General features: G+C 42.0%; 1 protein-coding gene across 5 annotated transcripts in view; it reads left to right on the forward strand.

The window, feature by feature from the left end:
* HECTD4 (HECT domain E3 ubiquitin protein ligase 4) overlaps positions 1-18,946 on the forward strand; it is a 166,922-nt gene that overhangs the window by 100,180 nt on the left and 47,796 nt on the right. For all 5 annotated transcript variants that reach the window (XM_080650565.1, XM_080650566.1, XM_080650568.1 and 2 more), the window contains exons 34-45: positions 238-422; positions 1,537-1,690; positions 2,783-3,063; positions 3,265-3,454; positions 4,647-4,728; positions 6,679-6,881; positions 7,705-7,840; positions 9,735-9,917; positions 10,435-10,599; positions 10,985-11,154; positions 11,997-12,112; positions 17,588-17,691. In XM_080650565.1, the coding sequence (XP_080506691.1) occupies positions 238-422; positions 1,537-1,690; positions 2,783-3,063; positions 3,265-3,454; positions 4,647-4,728; positions 6,679-6,881; positions 7,705-7,840; positions 9,735-9,917; positions 10,435-10,599; positions 10,985-11,154; positions 11,997-12,112; positions 17,588-17,691 (1,969 nt within the window). The remainder of the gene's footprint in view (positions 1-237; positions 423-1,536; positions 1,691-2,782; positions 3,064-3,264; positions 3,455-4,646; positions 4,729-6,678; positions 6,882-7,704; positions 7,841-9,734; positions 9,918-10,434; positions 10,600-10,984; positions 11,155-11,996; positions 12,113-17,587; positions 17,692-18,946) is intronic.

Here is an 18,946-nt window from a genome sequence, read left to right on the forward strand (position 1 = left end):
TTTAACTTTGCTGTTCTGTATGAGCAAACCAGAACTTGAAGTTCCTTATTAATGAAGGAAATCCTCATTCTATAAAAACATTTCTGTGTTCAGTTATACTTTGGAGTATTCTAAGTGGTAAACAAAGACCTATCCCGGCATGTTTTTTGTCCCTTTGATAACCTGAGTCTTAAGTGAGAGATTCTTGAGGGCTGGTCAGTTATGTTTGTTCTGTATAACCCTTGCCACCTGGCCCAGGAGTGAAGAGAAGTGCCTGGTGCGCAGTGGCCTCGTTCAGCTCATGGATCGGCTGTGTAGCCTGAGCAGTCAGACCGAGTCCAGCTCCAGTGAGAAACAAACCAAGAAACAGAAGGTGGCCACCATGGCCTGGGCAGCCTTCCAGGTGCTTGCCAACCGCTGTGTTGAATGGGAAAAAGAAGAAGGTAAGAAGCAGGATTCCTCTCCCTCCCTTCCTCTCTCTCTAAAATCAATTTTAAAAAAAGATACAGTCTAGTGGGGAAAGTTGACCAGTGAACATATAATTACAGGGTGGCCAATGCCATAATCAAGGTGAATACAAAGTGATGTGCGGTCATAGAGGTTTGTATAGACCAGCTGTGCTAGGGATCAGCCAGAGCTTACCAAAGAAGGTGACATGTCAGTAACTCTTGAAGGGATAATAAAGACTTCCAAGCAGAATAAACAGTGCACATAGACACCGGGATCCAGGAAATCATGGGAAGTTCAGGAAAAGACAAAAAATTTTTGTGGCTTTCATAAGAGACTAGAGGCCCAGTGCACAAAATTCATACTCTTGGGAAGGGGGTTCCCTCAGCCCGGCCTGCGCCCTCTCGCAGTCCGGGAGCCCTTTGGGGCTCCCCACGGGCCTAAGCCATCAGTCAGACATCATTAGCGCTGCTGTGGAGGCGGGAGAGGCTCCCGCCACTGTCACTGCACTCGCCAGCCATGAGCCCGGCTTGTGGCTGAGCGGAGCTCCTCCTGTGGGAGCGCACTGACCACCATGGGGCAGCTCCTGCGTTGAGCGTCTGCCCCTGGTAGTCAGTGCGCATCATAGCAACCGTTCGGTCGATTTGCATATTAGCCTTTTATTATATAGGATGCTTGGGAGCGGGGGTTGGGGAGGCTCTGAAACTACAGTGAAAATGGAGCTCCAAAAAACTCTTTTATTTTTGAGAAGAGGTAGGGTGTAGGTTAAAATTAATGTTTTCATTGCAGTAAAATGGTGATTCTTCCCTGCCAATCACAGTCTGTTTTGTTATGTTTTTTTATGGATTAATTATATTCAGTTTTAATTAAGAATAGTGTCTTTTCTCAACATTGAATCATTTTTCAAGTTGCTATTACCTTTTTATATGCAAATGTTATCTAATGAGGAGATGCTAATTGGATAGCTAATGAAATGCTGAGCAAGTTCAGAAAAAATTGGGCAAGAGGGGAGGGCTTTAACAGGAGGCCAAGGGGGAGGACTTGCGAACCTGCAGGCTCGCCATGGCTTCTTAGGGTTTCACCAGGCTTTTTCTCTCTTTAACTCTGAAGGCGGCTCCACAGAGGCTGTGCACTCAGGTCTGGCCCGTCAGGTGTCCAGCCTTCTTACTAATCATCTTGCCCGAGCGACTGAGTGCTGTGGTAACCAGGCTGCAGGGAACGATGCTCTCCAGGACGTCCTCAGTCTCCTCAATGATCTCTCGAGGTATGGCAGGCCCGCCAAGCCCTGGGAGCAGGCTGCTTGCCTCTTGAATGATTGGGGTTCCTTTGGTTGGCCTTATATTTTCAACCATGTAAATTACTAGGCTGTTCTGACATACTCCTGCCTCAAAAATAGTAGAAAATAAAGTCATTGAAAAATAGTATTTCATTCCAAAATGTGAGGATTATTCAGGTGAATATCCACATCATAAAATAGTATAGTTTGCTTCAATACTTTGCTGGTAACATCTGCTTGCCTTTCAAGTTTATGCATTTATATTCAATAACCAAAAATCCTTACCCCCTTTATAACAAGATTAAGGAATAATCAGTCAGGACCTATCATTAACTCACTTTCTCATGCTGTGTCTTTTTAAATTTTATTTATTGACTTTGAGAGAGAGAGAAACATTGATTCATTGTTCCATTTATTTATGCATTCAATGGTTAATTCTTGTATGTGCCCTGACTGGGAGTTGAACCTGGAACCTTGGCATATTGGGACAATGCTCTAACGAACTTAGCTACCCAGGCAGGGCCTCATGCTGTGTCTTTAAAAGAAGATTTCTGTGGAAGTTTGGGGCCATCGTGTTGAGCCATGAGGCCCACGAGAGCTTGTCCGCACAGGCTGCTTGTTGTGTGGCTCCTGGTGGACTCGAAGCTTCCTCCTCAGTGACAGCCGTGGCCGATCGCAGACTGGTGAGGCCTGCCCAGCACTGCAGGATGCCTCGTGTCTGAGGTTCTCCCTAAAAAGGCCTGAAAGATGAACTGTGAGGCTCCTCGGTTGGGTTTCTAAGTCGGGGTGCTCTGTGAGTCATGCTGAACTACAGGATCTCATGTAAGTGAGTGAGCATCAGGAATCAGGAAATATTAAAAAATCTTTCTTTTTAAGTATTATTGGTGAATTCTGAGCTTTCATCAGATAATTACAAAAAAACCTCAATTCTCCACCATCAAAGCACAGTTCCAAATCCAGGTCTTCCTCATGAAATCTGAAGTGATCCGTTGGTTTAATCTCAGGTAGGGACCTCTTGCTTCTAAATTTCTATAGATTAACATTCCCAGCATCATGTACCTTTTATTCCTTCTTTTTCAGGAGTCACATAGGTAAAGCCATTCTAAGCCAGCCAGCTTGTGTGTCCAAACTCCTCTCCCTGCTGCTTGACCAACGCCCATCTCCGAAGCTGGTCCTTATCATCCTTCAGCTGTGCCGGGCGGCACTCCCACTAATGAGCGTAGAAGACTGTGGGAACGTGGAGCTCCCGCCGTGGAGCTACTCTGTTCCCTCCCTAAACAGTGAGCAGGAGGATCCCAGCGACCCCGCATCCAAGATCGCTTCGTTGCTCTTAGCAAAGCTGGCAGATTATGTGGTCCCAGGTGAGCAACTTTGGGACGGGAAAATTGGCACTGCCATTGTGGACACTCACACGAGCTTTCACTTGTCCCCAGTGGCAGCTGTGCTTTGTGATAAAAGAGATGAAGAAGGGAGAAGGGACACGGGGAGAGAGGGAGGAAGAGATTCCAAAACCAGTGTTCTCACTGCACAAACAACTTTGCAATTTTTCTGTTTGCTTAAAGGATGTCAGACAGTTCTTTCTCCAACCGCTTCTGAACCTGACACCACATTGACAAAAACCAGTCCCAAGAATTCCTTAAAAGGAGATAAAGATCCTGGAGAAGAGAGTGAAGCAGTGGATGGCAAGCTCTCTATCTTTATCCATAAGCGGGAGGACCAGTCATCCCATGAAGTTCTCCAGCCATTACTAAGGTAACAGTGACTTAATAGCTACATGTCATCAAGCACTAACCATGTCGCAGGCCCTGTGCTGAGTAAGCCCCTTACATATGTTAACTGTCTCAGCCCTCTTAGCAATTCTAAGACGTAATCACTGCTACTGTCATCCCTGTCGTTACCCATGGAAAAACAGGCTGAGCTGAAAGGCAGATGCAGGGTCTCTATAAACAACTGACCACAGCTCACTTCTGTCTCTCCAAACCCAACAGAGCAAAAGCCCTGTTGACAATGTATTGTTTGTATTCGATGGAGAATTTACTGTGTGACCTGGGCTTTGAGAAGGAATAATGCAAACAGCGTTATTGGCATCCTTCAGCCATCAGTAAATTGGAAGATGCCATTGACTGTGGGGTGGAGATGTAAGATAAACTATTTTGAGGTTTTATTCATTGAAGTCTGAATGGTATGATTGCTCAAAGAAATAGAAATATGTCATTATTGTCCAATGACCACAAGCCCTTGGGGCCCTGTTAGTGGGATCCAGGACATCGGAAGGCCTGCCATAGAGCACAAGGGCCTGTAGAACAGGTGTTTATGTCTCAGGTGAAGAGTCATAAACACCTGCTCTACATGATTTGGTGACGGTTTCATCTTCATAATTGGGTTCCTTGTCTGCCATCGTGGCAACTGAAAACACTAATGGGCTGCTGGCATAAACTAAGCAGGTTCAGGGCAGGTCAGTGCTTATGAAGAAATCTCTATAAGAAACATCTTGAGCATTGCAAAACGTCATAGTATAAGTTTGGTGGCAGAGGAAGCTGAATTATTAAAAAGGGAGATCCATTCATTCACAGCAAGGCACTGAATCCATGCTGTTGTTAAAATTCCCCTCACTTGGGGATTCAGATCACTTACTGAGTGTCTCCGTGTGCTCGGCCCTCTTTATTGCAGGTTTAGACTCTCAGTTTCATTCAACCCTTTAGTCTGTACATCATTTTCACATAGGTTTTTAATTATCCTTAAACTCTAAAAACAACTGTTTTAATTCATTCAAGTCTATAATTAAGCAACATAAGATCATTTCCTTTAGGAAAAATTGAGTCTTAACAGTACATTTTAAAAACCTGTAATGGTGGCCTGACCATTGCTGGATGGCCCCACAGTATGCAGCCCCACCTTTGACTGAGCCGGTAATATTGGTGCCTCTCTCCCCTTCCCTTTTCAGTAGCTCAGAAGGACGGCCCTTCCGACTTGGTACTGGTGCCAACATGGAGAAAGTTGTGAAAATGGATCGAGACATGACCAAGGTAACCCTAATATGCAGACACCTGCTCTGACAAGGCCCACAGTTAAAGCACATTTGCTGTGCTTCAGGTTTTCACAAGACTTTTTTTTTTTTTAATTTAAGTTCCCACAAAGAGGCAGGGTGAGAAATTGAAGTCAGTGGCTTAACTGAGGCCATTTTCAAGAGAAGCAGTCAAAACCAATTTGTCATTAATGTTAAAATGTAAAAGAGAAGCCTTGGTTTTGACCTACAAATTTTTTCTTAGCTTTGTTAAAAAAAGTTTTACAACCTAAAAATACTTTAAAAGTGATAATAGATGAATAGCCCATCAAAATATAAAAATATGCCCAGGCTCACAAATCACATCCTCCTATATAATTAAAGGCTAATATGCAAATTGACCATATGGCCGAACAACCAGTCGCTATGATGCGCACTGACTGCCAGGGGGCAGATGCTCAATGCAGGAGCTGCCCCCTGGTGGTCAGTGCGCTCCCGCAAGGGGAGCACTGCTCGGCCAGAAGCCCTGAGCTGGGCTCACAACTGGCAAGTGCGGCAGCGGTGGCGGGAGCCTCCCCTGCCTCCACAGCAGTGCTAAGGATGTCTGAATGATGGCAGTCGGCCATCCCCCAAGGGCTCCTGGACTGCAAGAGGGCACAGGCTGGCTAAGTACACGCTCCCCCTCCCAGTACACGAATTTCGTGCATTGGGCCTCTAGTAATATATAAATAAAGGAATAAAAACAGTAATGTGTCATTTTTGCCTGGCTGATGGGAAAGTTAAGAATGTTGGATAATGCCCATTATTGTCAAGGTGAGGATACAAAGGCATTCTCCAGTATCCAGAGAAAATCATGCTCTTCACAGTTCTGTTTGTAAATAACAAATAGGATCTGTGTACACATACATACGGGATTGGTTGAAGAAGTTGAGTTGTTATATGTCAATTATACCTCAATTCTTTAAATTATTTTTTAATACATATTTTATTGATTTTTTCACAGAGAGGAAGGGAGAGGGATAGAGAGTTAGAAACATCAATGAAAGAGAAACATTGATCAGTTGCCTCCTGCATACCCCCTACTGGGGATGTGCCTACAACCAAGGTACAAGCCCTTGACCGGAATCAAACCTGGGGCCTTTCAGTCCTCAGGCCGACACTCTATCTACTGAGCCAACCAGTTAAGGCTATACCTCAATTCTCTAAATCAGTGGTCGCCAACCTTTCAGACCTCATGGACCATCAGTGGTCCACGGACCACTGGTTGACAACCACTGCTTTAAATTATAAAAATTTTAAAAATTGTTATATTCATATGATAAAATACTGTACAACTCTCAAAAAGAGTCAGATAACTCTCTATACCAATATAGGTATATATTCATGATACTAGAGGCCTGGTGCATGGATTCATGCACTGGTGGGGTCCCTTGGCTTGGCCTGTGGGTATCAGCCCAAAACCAGCTCTCTGACATCCCCAGGGGTCCCGAATTGCAAGAGGGTGGTTCTCGGGTGATGCACCCTGGAATCGGGCTCCTTCCTCTCTGTTTCCAGGTACGTCACTGGAGAACCACAGCTGTCAAGTCACCTCAGCTCAGCAGCTCCTGCGTTGAGCGTCTGCCCCCTGGTGGTCAGTGCGCATCATAGCTGCTGTGACCGGTCAGACAGTCACTTAGGCTTTTATATATAGAGATTTTGATAACTGATAGAAATAAATGGAAAAACTGCGTGTAGAGTGATCCATGATAATGTGAGAATGTGCATGGAAAACATCTAGAAGACTAATAGTTTTCTCTCTCTAGGTGAGGACACAGGATGTTTTGGGGAATTTCCCTTCCTCTAAATAATATGTTAATATGTGAAGTTTTGAAAACGAGTCTGGGTTGGTTTGGTAGTTGGGCACACAGATTTCACAGAGTTTAGTAATGAGAGGAGTGACATGGATCTCGAGAGCATCTTCCATGCCCTGCAGGGTGGCTGCTGCGAGGTGGTCACAGAAGAGGCCACAGCTGCTCTCCGAAAAGCAACCAAGTGGGCACAGTCAGGCCTCATCGTCAGTGTTGGGCCACCTGTGGAGTCGGTCAACCCAGAGACTGTGAGTGGACTGTCCACAGGGGACAAAAAGAAAACTGCCCAGACCTCCATTTGCCGAGAGAGGAACTCAGAGCTTGCGAGGTAAGTCCTTTCATAGGGTCGAGCCTGTCCACTCTCTTTTCACATTTACCTTGTGGTGGGTTTGTTTTTAGGGTTTTAATTTTATATCATCCATTGACCTGCTGGAAATGGGGACTGGGGGCTTAAAATACCTGCCTGAGGTGGTGATGGACAAACAGGGAGGCACTCCTGATTGAAAGGACACCTATAACCAGAGGCTTGTTGTTGTTGTTTTAATGTGTTTTTACTTATTTTAGAGAGAGGAGGGGAGAGGGAGAGAAACATCAATCGGCTGCCTCCCATACTCACCCTGACCTGGAGTTGAACCCGAAACCTGGGTATGTGCCCTGACCGGGAATTGAACCGGCGACCTTTCGGTGCACAGGATGATGCTTGACCAACTGAGCCTTACCAGCCAGGGCACATTTATTTTTTTCAGAGGCTTGTTGTTCTGAGAAAGGCCACAAACACAAACACCAGCTACAGTTTTGAGTGTTAGTGAACTCTGGCCTTGCTGCCTTTACTTCTTCCAAACAATCCTTCCCACCATCCCTGCTGTACACATAAGCTACTTACTGGGAGCGGAGTGGGTGAATTGCATTTGCCAGGTGTTCCATGCTTGCGAGCAGTGCAGGTACAGGTGGTCTCCTCGATCCTACGGCTTGCACAATCAAAATCAGAGGTTCATTGTTTCAGAGGAGTCTTAGTTACCAAAACAATTTCTTCCTAGTGATAACTTTGTTCTTCTCAGTCAGTGAATTCTGATGCCAACACTAAAAGCCACTTCTTGACATTCTTAACCATGGCACTGGGCACTGACAATGTTCCCTGTTGGCACTTGCAGGACCGACCCTGTCCGACCCTTCATCAGTGGGCATGTGGCAAACAGCATGGCTGCGGAAGTGATCGCCCTGCTGCACAGCTTGCTAATGGCCCCTGAATCAAATGCCGCTCAGATATGGACCACAACAGCAGAAAAGGTCAGTGCGGTGTTGCTGCTGAACTGAGGAAGGAAACAAGTGTTCTTTTCGATTCATTCCTAGCAAGGGACATTTTTAGAAAAGCGAGATTTCCCATATTGGCCAGTTATACTCGTTCCCTGTTTCCCCCCTCAAATTTGCTTTGATTTAGTAGTTTCAATTCTGTTCACCAGTTCTAATCTTGGAGAAGACAGGACAGAATTCTCAGGGAAAGAATGGCACCCCTTGATTCTCCTTCTTGCTTGTGTTTGAGTGGTGCCAATATTAGGAAATCGTGCAGCCTTGTTTATTGCATTTGTGAAGGTACTTGCTAAGTCTTACCGTGGCCTCTGTGTGATTTATACTCCCTGAGTGCTCTGTCAGTAACACATCTTTACCAATGTAGCTAGAGCTCTGTGATCACTTCCCCTTTCCCATAGTCATTCTTCAAGTGCCGCTATGTACCATGTCCTAAAGGTAGTTGGGAGTGAGATGTAGGCAGTATGCTCTGACAGTTTTCCTTCAGATAAATTTTTGCTTTATTTTAGGGTTTTTATTAATACAACTAGAGGCCTGGTACACGAAATTCATGCACAGGGTGTGTGTCTCTCAGCCCAGCCTGCACCCTCTCCAATCTGGGACATCTCTCTCACAATCCAGGACTGCTGGCTTCCAACTGCTTGCCTGCCTGCCTTCCTGATTGCCCCTAACTGCTTCTGCCTGACAGCCTGATCACCCCCTAACCACTCCCCTGCCAGCCTGTTTTCCCCTAACTTCCCTCCCCTGCAGGCCTGGTCACCCCTAAGTGCCCTCCCCTGCAGGCCTGGTCACCCCTAACTGCCCTCCCCTGTAGACCTGGTTCTCCCTCCCCCAACTGCTCTCCCCTGCAGGCCTGGGTCCCCCCCCAACTGCCCTTCCCTGCAGGTCCGGTCGCCCCAAACTTCCCTCCTCTGCCGGCCTGGTCACCCTTAACTGTCCTCCCCTGCTGGCCTGATCGCCCACAACTGCCCTCCCTTGCAGGCCTGGTCCCTCCCAACTGCCCTCCCCTGCTGGCCATCTTGTGGCGGCCATCTTGTGTCCACATGGGAGCAGTCATCTTTGACCACATGAGGGCAGCCATCTTGTGTGTTGGAGTGATGGTCAATTTGCATATTATTCTTTTATTAGATAGGATTAGATAGGATAGAGGCCTGGTGCATGGGTGGGGGCCAGCTGGTTTTCCCTAAAGGGTGTCCTGGATCAGGGTGGGGGTTCCCTTGGGGCGTGGGGCAGCCTGGGCGAGGGGCCTGTGGTGGTTTGCAGGCTGGCCACCCCCCCCCCCGGGCGACCCAAGCGGAGGCCCTGGTATCTGGAATTTATTTATCTTCTATAATTGAAACTTTGTAGCCTTGAGCGGAGCCAAGCCTTCTGCTTGCTCTGTGGCTGCAGCCATTTTTGTTGGGATTTATTTATCTTCTATAATTGAAACTTTGTAGCCTTGAGCAGAGGCTTGGGCCTACCAGGGCAGGTGAAAAGCTTGGCTTCCTCCATTGTCGGGGGCATCCCAAGCCTCCTGCTCTCTCCGTGGCTGCAGCCATCTTGGTTGGGTCAATTTGCATACTCACTCCTGGTTGGCTGGTGGGTGTGGCTTGTGGATATAGCGGAGGTACGGTCAATTTGCATATTACTCTTTTATTAGATAGGATATTTGTTTCTCCCATATTTTGAGGTTGTGTATTTCTAGTTCTGTCCAACTACCTAAGGCAAATAATGGCAGGAATGTCAGGGGTCTTACCTAATAGTTATTTCATGCCTCCCATACCCACAGTTACTTCAGTACATGAAACCCAGTTACTGTTGTAGACTCTTCATCACCCTTAGTATCAAAACGACCAAAGCTCCAGCTCCTCCTACATAGACTGCTTCTTATATTTAGGTCCTGTCTCGTGCACTGATGTACATTCCACAATTGGGGAAATATGCAGAAAGCATTCTGGAAAATGGAAGCAGTAGTGGTAGAAAACTCGCCAAACTTCAAAGAATTGCCCGCCAGGCCGTCGCCGCACTGTGTGCACTTGGAGGCTTCAAAGAGACAATCAAGATAGGGTCCGAGGTTCAGGTAACCAGCCACCATTTCCCCATATTATTGTTTTGCTCTGCATATAAGCATCCATTGATTAATTGACCATCTGTACAGACAAGTGTTGTCCACCTGTTAGATAAAATCTTTGGTCCTTCAAGCTAAATAAGGAATCTGAGAAATGCATTCTAATTCACACTGTGTTGCAGACTGAATATTAGAACATTATTGTATGTTGTTAACTGTGATGCTGTAATACTTATGTCCTGTGGTGTCTTTAGTATTGGCAGTATTTTACAATTGAAATTTTGAGATTTAATTGAGATTAAATCATACTGTGACCACCTTGACATAAGATTTTAGGGCCTATTATTTTAACTCATGTTTAGGACTTAGTATGATAATAACTGCTGATATTATATGATATCAGCATTATAATCAACTGTTACTGTAATGCCCTAATGACAGCTGTAAATTTACTCTTCCCACTTGTCACATGTAGAGTTACTTCCACTATCGGAGCTGGTAGGTGGTGCTGATCCATCTGTGTCTCTAGGTTTTAGGCAGAGGAATATCAGGAAGCATCGGAGTAGTGGCTTCTATCAATGAACAGGAAGGTATAGCTACAGTCAGATTCCCACCCATAGACTGTAGAAAGACTTCGCAAGCATCAGACACACTGACTATTCCATTGTCTAGACTTTGTGTTCCAAGATCAGAGGTAAGGTGATTTTTAAATGCATTATAAAATGTCACTGCAAATGGTAACCGTACTATAATGAATAATGTGCACAGTACAGAAGTGCAAATACTTGATTATCTTGAATTTTACTCGCGATGTGTATTTTTATATTGGGGATAATTATTTAATAGTCACATTTGTGTGAAATTTGTTAACTTGATGCCAAAATTCAATTCTTTGATTAGAAATATTTCATTGTGTTATATTTTTTATTGTTTTGGTCTAGTTTGTAATTTTCTGTATGGTAATTTTATTTTTTTAACTGATATTTTGAGAATTAACTCCAGATAATAACACCCTCATTTCTTATAAACTAACTACTTGAATTTAACTTTTTGCCATGCCCCCCCACCACCACCATCAGGCATTGCCTCTTCATAAACTGTCCATTACTGAGAAGGTAGTACAGGCAGTCCAGTCCATGTTGCTTCCTCAGGAGGGAAGTCTCTCTATTCATACCTCACTTCCTGCAACAGGAGATGGGTCAGCTCCTGTGATGGCAGTTGTTCGGCTCCTGGCTGAAATAAGAACAAGGTGAGCACCTTCCAAAGATCCCCTAACATGCCAAGGTGGTGTAGGCTGCAGAGGCAAGGTCCTCGGTGAGCTCCTGCACTCCAGGCTTGGCGGGTCCCGTTTCTGCACTTTGAAATAAAGTTTAGCTGTTCCCTTGAAAAAATAAAAAATAATCACAATGTGATATGTGGAATGAAGGCTCCACTGATTTGCTTTGGTAAAAGAACTTTGTTCTCTCACAGGAATTCCTCTGTCACTTTGCCTTTTTTAAATGGTACAAGTCTCCTTAGTTCATATCTAGTTCATCATTGTCCAGACTGATAATGAGAAAGCTAGGGAATGCGCACAAGTGTTGGTGTTGGAAAGAAAAGCAGTCTTTTCCTGCAAATACATCTATTTACCATTAAGCAACAGAAACAAGTTTCGCTTTTGATAATGAGACTTCTCAGAAAGCTTTCATATGTACTTTGATTCAGGTGAGAATCAGAAAAATAGAGATATTCCAAGCGTTAGGATTTCTCTTGTTCCCAGAACACTAAAGTTGCCCATGCAGCGCAGTTTAGGGAATGCTTTTTGGAGACAACTCTAATTTCTCACCTGGCACTTTGTGTCTCCATTTAATGGAGGTGACAACCATTTTTCCCTTTTCTGATTGTCCATGCAGTATCAGCAGTTACCATGTGGGAAAACATAAATTACTTATGTATTTCCAAACCAATCCAGCTCAGAAAAAATGCAAGAGGAAGGGGGAGTTTGAACCTTGTAAATTAGGGGACAAAATTGATTGAAATGTTTTTCACAGTTGACTTTTTAGAGAATGAACATTGATGACTTTGAAATATTGTAAATCTTTTAACATTAAGAGCATGCCTGGTCATGGCCCAGCTTTTAGAAGACAGCTTATTTTGTGAAGAATTCATACAACAGTGCCCAGCAGCTGTTGAAGTTCTTAACCTAGTAGCCCAGGAATGCAGTGCTGGTGAGTACCTGTTATGGAAAGTATTTATCTTATTGAGTCTTGTCAGCACATTACTTGATAATGGAAATTAAACAGTTTTCATACACACAGCCGTCAAACAGTTGAATTCTACAGACAATACTTATCACAATTCACTTTCATCCCAGATCTAGAAATGGAAATAAAAAGCTTTCAGTGTATACCAAATAGGAAATCAGCATTTTTCAGTTTAACTTTAGGGCCATGTCAAAGTAGATTTTTTTCTCCATTCATATGAATTCATTGCCTTTATTTCCCTATTAGAACTATTTATGAATGGTTCTTTGGGCTGCACATACTTTATGACTATTGTGATTGGCTACATTTGAATTCAAAATCAGGAGTTTGCACTAACATCCATCTTTGTGTGTGTGTGTGTGTGTGTGTGTGTGTGTGTGTGTGTGTGTGTTTATGAAAAAGTTTAAATAGGTACAAAAATAGGAAGGTTAATATAATGAACCCTCATGTTCTCATCACCTTGTTTCAATAGTTATCACCTGTAGCCAACCCTGTTTCATCTATGCTGTACCCTCCTGATTGTTTTAAAGCAAATTCTTAGGTATTATTTTTTCCATAAATATTTTAGTATGTATCTCTAAAATAATAAGGACTCTTAAAAAAATAACCACGATACCATGATCACATCTAAAAAATTAACAGTAATTCTTTTAATATTATTAAATATCTAGTCAGTGTTCAACTTTTTAATTCTCTCAAAAAGTCATACTTGTTTTTACATATGTTTATTTGAATCATGATTCAAGCAAAGTTCATATACTGTAATTTATTGCTATGTCTTTTAAATTTCTTTTAAAATATTGATTCCCCTTAGTATCTTTTTCCCCTTTGCAATTTATTTGTTGAAAGGTTTCCCACAGTCTGGATTTTGCCGATTGTATCCTTGTGGTGTCATTTAATATGTCCCTTTGTCCTCAAATTTCCTGTAAATTGGTAGTTGGCCTGGGTGTTTTTAAGTGAAAGTTTATGCTTGTCCCCAAGGATATAACTGGATCCTGTATGAAATTGTTCACAATTAGATTGGCATTCATTCTTCAGTTTTGTAGTGCTAGCATTCTCATGAACTATAAGGAAGAAATTAATCTTTAACTTCCTTAATAGTTCTTTTTATAGTTTTAGTTTATGCTTTTTTAGCCATTTTTATTCATATCATTTACTTTTCCTCATTTCATTTGCTTTTTCAGTAACTGTCTAATCTTGTTTCTGTCCTTGAATTTTTGTCTTTTTTCACATTTGACTTTGACTGGTTTGTTTCTGCTTTTTAATTAGTCTTCGTTCTGTATCTGTTTTACTTCTCAAATCTCCTTTCTCTAATAAGCATAGTGCTGTGGAGGCAGGGACTGTTGTTAAAATTCAGAGAGAGTCCTAGCTGGTTTGGCTCAGTGGATAGAGCATCGACCTGTGGACTGAAGGGTCTCAGGTTCGATTCCGGTCAAGGGCATATGCCTGGGTTACGGGCTTGATCCCCAGTAGGGGGCGTGCAGGAGGCAACCAGTCAGTGATTCTCTCTCCTCAGTGATGTTTCTGTCTCTCCCTCTCCCTTCCTCTCTGAAATCAATAAAAATATATTTTAAAAAAACTCAGAGAGACCCTGAGAATAGAGAAATAGAATAGAAGAAAGGAGTTTGCTAGACTTCTTGGGTGAAATTACTTGTGACTAATTTTTGCCCATAATTTTGTGTTATACTAAATTTAGGTCCTTAGTTCCCTGCCTCTCTTTTTTAACATTCTCCGTTTAGGTTGCATATAGGACATTTTTAAATGATTTTAGCAAGCATATAACTTGCTGAATTAATCGCTTGCTTTTCTATAGGGCTCTTTGAGTATCCTCTTTTATATATTTTATGAAATAAAGAGGTCTCATTCTGTGAAATTAATTTTGGTACTTAATGCACAGGCTAGAAAGTATAATAATTTAGAGCAGTGATCTCAAATGGTTTTACTAATAACCACCTAACCCTTTTTTCCTAGTGGAAAATAACTCTGTGGTAACAGAGGGTTGGAAAGAAACGTATGAGAAGTACTGATTAATTACTACAAAAGAGAAGACTAATAGCTTATCGATTTATATTCTAAAATAGCACCCTATGTCGTAAAATATTAAGTTGCTGACTTCTTAGTCACTTACCTATAAAAAACAACTCTTCCCATCCCTAGCATCTGGGTTACTTTGCAACACAACAGGGGATTCTCACATCCTACAAGGAGTCATAGACTGTGCTTAGAAGAAATGATGTTTAATAAAGAGGATTCAAGGTGATGGGTAGAGAGAAAATTCTTTGATTTTGATTTTTAACTAGAGGCCCGATGCACGAAATTCGTGCAGGGGGCTCAGCCCTCGCAGCCCCGGCTGCCTCGCAGCCCCACGGCCCCTGTCCACTGGTTGTTCCGGAAGGTTGTTCTGGAAGGTCATTCACCATCCAGTCTAATTAACATATTAGCTCTTCATTATATAGGATTACATAGAATGTGTTGATATTTTTTTATTTCATATATGAAAATGTTATAACATTTACAGGCAGTAATATATTGAGTCTCTAAAATGAAAAAAAAATTTTTTTTTTTTTGCAAGACATATTACAAACAAGTGTATTTTGGGAGATTCTTTCAAAACAGTAAATCACTAACTTTGGCTCATAGTCTGTTGTATGAACTTCAGTACCAAACAAGAGGCAGTTGGAGTTACTGTCAACAACAGAAGCAGTACAGAAGAAAGTCAAAATTTTTTAAAGAAAACCTCCTGTACATTTATACTGTAGGAATATGTCTTTTTTTTTTTACATTTTATTTATTTTTTTTAATTAATTTATTTTTTTAATTGTTTGAAGTATTACAAATAGTAGTACATATGTCTCTTTTTTTTTTTCCCCATTGACCTCCCCGCAGCCTCCCCTTCCCCCCAGTACATGCCTTTACCTGCCCGCCCCCCAGTGTCTTTTATCCATTGGTTATGCTTATATGCATGCGTACAAGTCCTTCAGTTGATCTCTTACGGCCCCCCCCAAAACCTCCTCTGCCTTCCCGCTGTAGTTTAACAGTCTGTTCAATGCTTCTTTGCTTCTGTATCTATTTTTTCCCCTTTTCTTTCCTTTAAAAAATCTTGCCTCTGCAGACTAGAAATAAACATATAATAACAAAAAATGTTTGAGTCCCAATTTCAATGTCCAACAGTTCTGAGTCCCCGTTTCAATGTCAAACAGTTCCTTATGTGTACATGTCAGCAATGATATCTGGATGGTGGGCACATGGTGGCAATGCAGGTCCAACCCTCTCTGGTTGGTCCTGGGCAACCTGCTGCGTCGTACAGCTTCTGACTGCTAGCGTGGCACGGCGTCGTCAGCGTCTCCCATCTCTGGACTGTTTCTCCTCTTATCTTCGTGGTTGGAGCAGACCTGTCAATTCCTCTCTGTTGCAGGAATCCACATGGTCTTGGAGTTGTTTTCTGAAAATATACAAACATATTCTCGATCAAAAGTTAATAAAGGAATCTTTTCTATATAATTGATTTGGGATCCTTTTTATTTTTGCCCAAACGATTTTCCTTTGTCTTATTTAGACACCATGTGTGTTTTTCATGGGCGTCTTGCTGTTAGCATTACAAATGAAAATTAATTTTGTAAAGTAAAAATTTTCTAGATGTAATTTACTTATAGGATATTTTTCCTTACATGATATTACCCTACTATCCCCTCTTTTTTGATTAATGGAGGCTTTTGTAAATTTTATAATGCAGTCTTGATAACTTTAAATTTTAATTTTTTGCACAAAAATATGACTGCTTTAGTTTCATTGCATGTTCAGGAATTTTACCATGAGATGAACTACCAATAGAAATTTTAGTTAACACTTTAGGAACAGCTTTTTGTCCAGTACAATTAAATTTTCTTGAATATTCACTTATTTGAATTAGCCTATTTAATTTAATCTGACAACTTGATTATTATTTTACTGTCAAATTTAATACTCTACCAACAATCTTAGTTTACCCTGTAAATATTAGTGGAAAGGATTATTTGCATTCTTGAGTAGGCCCTGAGCATTCCTGGTGCTAGGCTGGATTTAGATATAAGGCAGCTGCTGTCAGCCAAGTCTCTGTCTGTTACCTGGGTCCCAAAAAATTTTAAATGAATTCCTTCTATTATTTTACTTTATCTGGGATGAATTAAGCAGCAGATTTGCCATTATATTAACTAAGTCATATCAAAATTGTATAGCTTCTTTGATGCAAGGAAAGAGTATCTGATTCCATCTGATCTAGGAAGATAGCACTACAGAACTTTTTCCCATGAAGCAATATTCCTGAGAAGTTAACTTGATCCCTTGGTTGAAGTAGCATAGGGAACAAATTTTAAAACTGAAAAAAAAGGCTTATAGAAACGAAAAAAAGTCCTCAGGTCTAATTTGTACTCTTACAGAAGCCAGAATCTCTCAGGTTCAGCTGCTTCTTCTTCCTAAATACACACATTTCCTGAGCCAAAGGTTTTCCTCAAACTTTGAAAGTTCATAGGAACCCTGGAAGCATGTTAAAATGCTGTCCAAGCTCTAACCAAAAGTCACAATTGTTAGTTGTGGGTGGACCTCAGGCCTCACTTGAAGGAACAGTGCTCTGAATCCCCTGACCCACCTTCTCAACCTGCCTCTCCTGTGCTGACAGGCTTCTTTGTGGGCAGTCCTTCCTGAGACCCAGGCCTGGCAGCTTATCACAAAGTGCTTATCAAAAATAGCTAGGCTCTTATGACTAATTAGTTTACATTTATGTACTGGACTCCATGAATCCTTTAACTACATAGTTTCCTTCTTTGACTTGTCTAGTGGGAAACAGATCTGGACTTGTGCCTTCCAGGTGTAGAAAAGGACAGTGCACACACACCTCGTGGCCTGGCCTCACTCCTGCCTCCACTTTGACTCTTGTGTCTTGGCCTCAACTTTTCTTCCACTTTCTAATCCAAATCGAATTCCATCTTCCATTGTGTTGGTGTCTGTAGCTGTGGTACAAGTCAATGAATCTTTCTTGCTATTATCCTAAACAATTCTGTTTTACTTTTATTGGACTACATTTTATTCCTCCTAAGACATCTTTTTTTTAAATTGAGTTATAATTCACATACCATACATTTTATCAGTTAAAAGTGTACAGTTCGGAGGGTTTTAATATATTCACAGAGGTGTGCCACCATTACCACCGTCTAATTCCAGAACATTTCCATCCTCCCTCCCAAAAAAACCTTGTACCCATTACGCAGTCATTCCTCATTATCCCACACTGCTCTGCTGCTAAGCTATGTGTACTAGGCAAAGATGTCTCAGGGTATTTGCTCTTTTGTTAGGATTTGAATCATCTCTGCAAGCATTATTTTGCTTTGACCCTTCTCCAAAAAAGGTGGAGCAGTTTTGGGGGTTGTAAGACTTGTTTTCACTTATTCAATGTATTCCCTCCAGGAGAGCGACTGGCAGTTGTGGAGGTGCAGTGTGAACGGCTGAGGATGCTCTACCGGGACTGTGCTAGGCCCCCACCGCCACCACTGCAGGCCGACCGGAGACAGGTGAGCCCTCTGCAGCACCACACCTCCTGCCTGACTGCAGCACTGGACATTGAAAAATGCCAGCTAGCACTTCAATAGAATTTAGAATGAGCGTTTAAAAGCCATTTGGAGGCGTATATTCTGCAGGGACATGCTATCATCTTTGAATGTGAAAGCATATTGTTTTGTCATTCTGAATATGGAGAAATGACAGTAGAGGAGCAGAGCTCATTAACTTGTACATTTTCATGTCATCAACAACAGAAAAAGAACACTTTTTCAAAAATGTTAGATCTATAGCCAATCTCATAAAAATAAGACTATGTAGAGAGAGAATAAGAGAGAGATTAAAAAGCAGAAGTTGCGCCGAAACCGGTTTGGCTCAGTGGATAGAGCGTCGGCCTGTGGATTGAAGGGTCCCAGGTTCGATTCCGGTCAAGGGCATGTACCTTGGTTGCGGGCACATCCCCAGTAGGGGGTGTGCAGGAGGCAGCTGATCGATGTTTCTCTCTCATCGATGTTTCTAACTCTCTGTCCCTCTCCCTTCCTCTCTGTAAAATATCAATAAAATATATTTTAAAAAAAAAAAGCAGAAGTTGCAAAATATTAACAATTACTATATCTTGACTTTCTAGCAGCACTATTCATAATAGCCCAAAAGGTGAAAACAACCTAAATGTCCATTAACTAATGAATGAATGCATAAAATGTGATGTATCCATATAGTGGAATATTATGCAGCCTTAAAAAGTAATGCTGCAGTAATACATGCTATAATATGGGTAAACCTTGACATTATGCTAGGCAAAAGTAGCCGGTCACAAAAGACCACATGTTGTATGATTCCATATGAAATGCCCAGAATAAGCAAATTCATAGACACAGAAAGCAGACTGATGGTTGTCAGGGGCTGGGGGGAGGGTTGGATGGGGAGTGACTACAAATGGGCAAAGGGGGGACAAAAATTTTCTAAAATTAAGTTGTAGCGATGGTAGCACACCTCTGTGAATATCCTAAAATAACATTGAATTGTACACTTTAAAAGGATAAATTATATGTTATTTGAATTATATTTCAAAAAAATCAATGCATCTTAGTAAGAGTATATAAAAATTATAGTAGTAATGTGAGTGTGAAATTATTTCAAAATCAAAAGTTTAAAAAATATAAAAAGTAATGTCACCTGAATTACTTATTGCCTATAATTTCTCCCGTTGCCTATAATTTGTATTTAACAAAAAAGGGCTTCTGCAGTCCATTCAGTTTTGTGTCTAGC

This window comes from Plecotus auritus, assembly GCF_963455305.1.
Source record: "Plecotus auritus genome assembly, chromosome: 13".
In the NCBI taxonomy this organism is placed as follows: Eukaryota; Metazoa; Chordata; class Mammalia; order Chiroptera; family Vespertilionidae; genus Plecotus; species Plecotus auritus.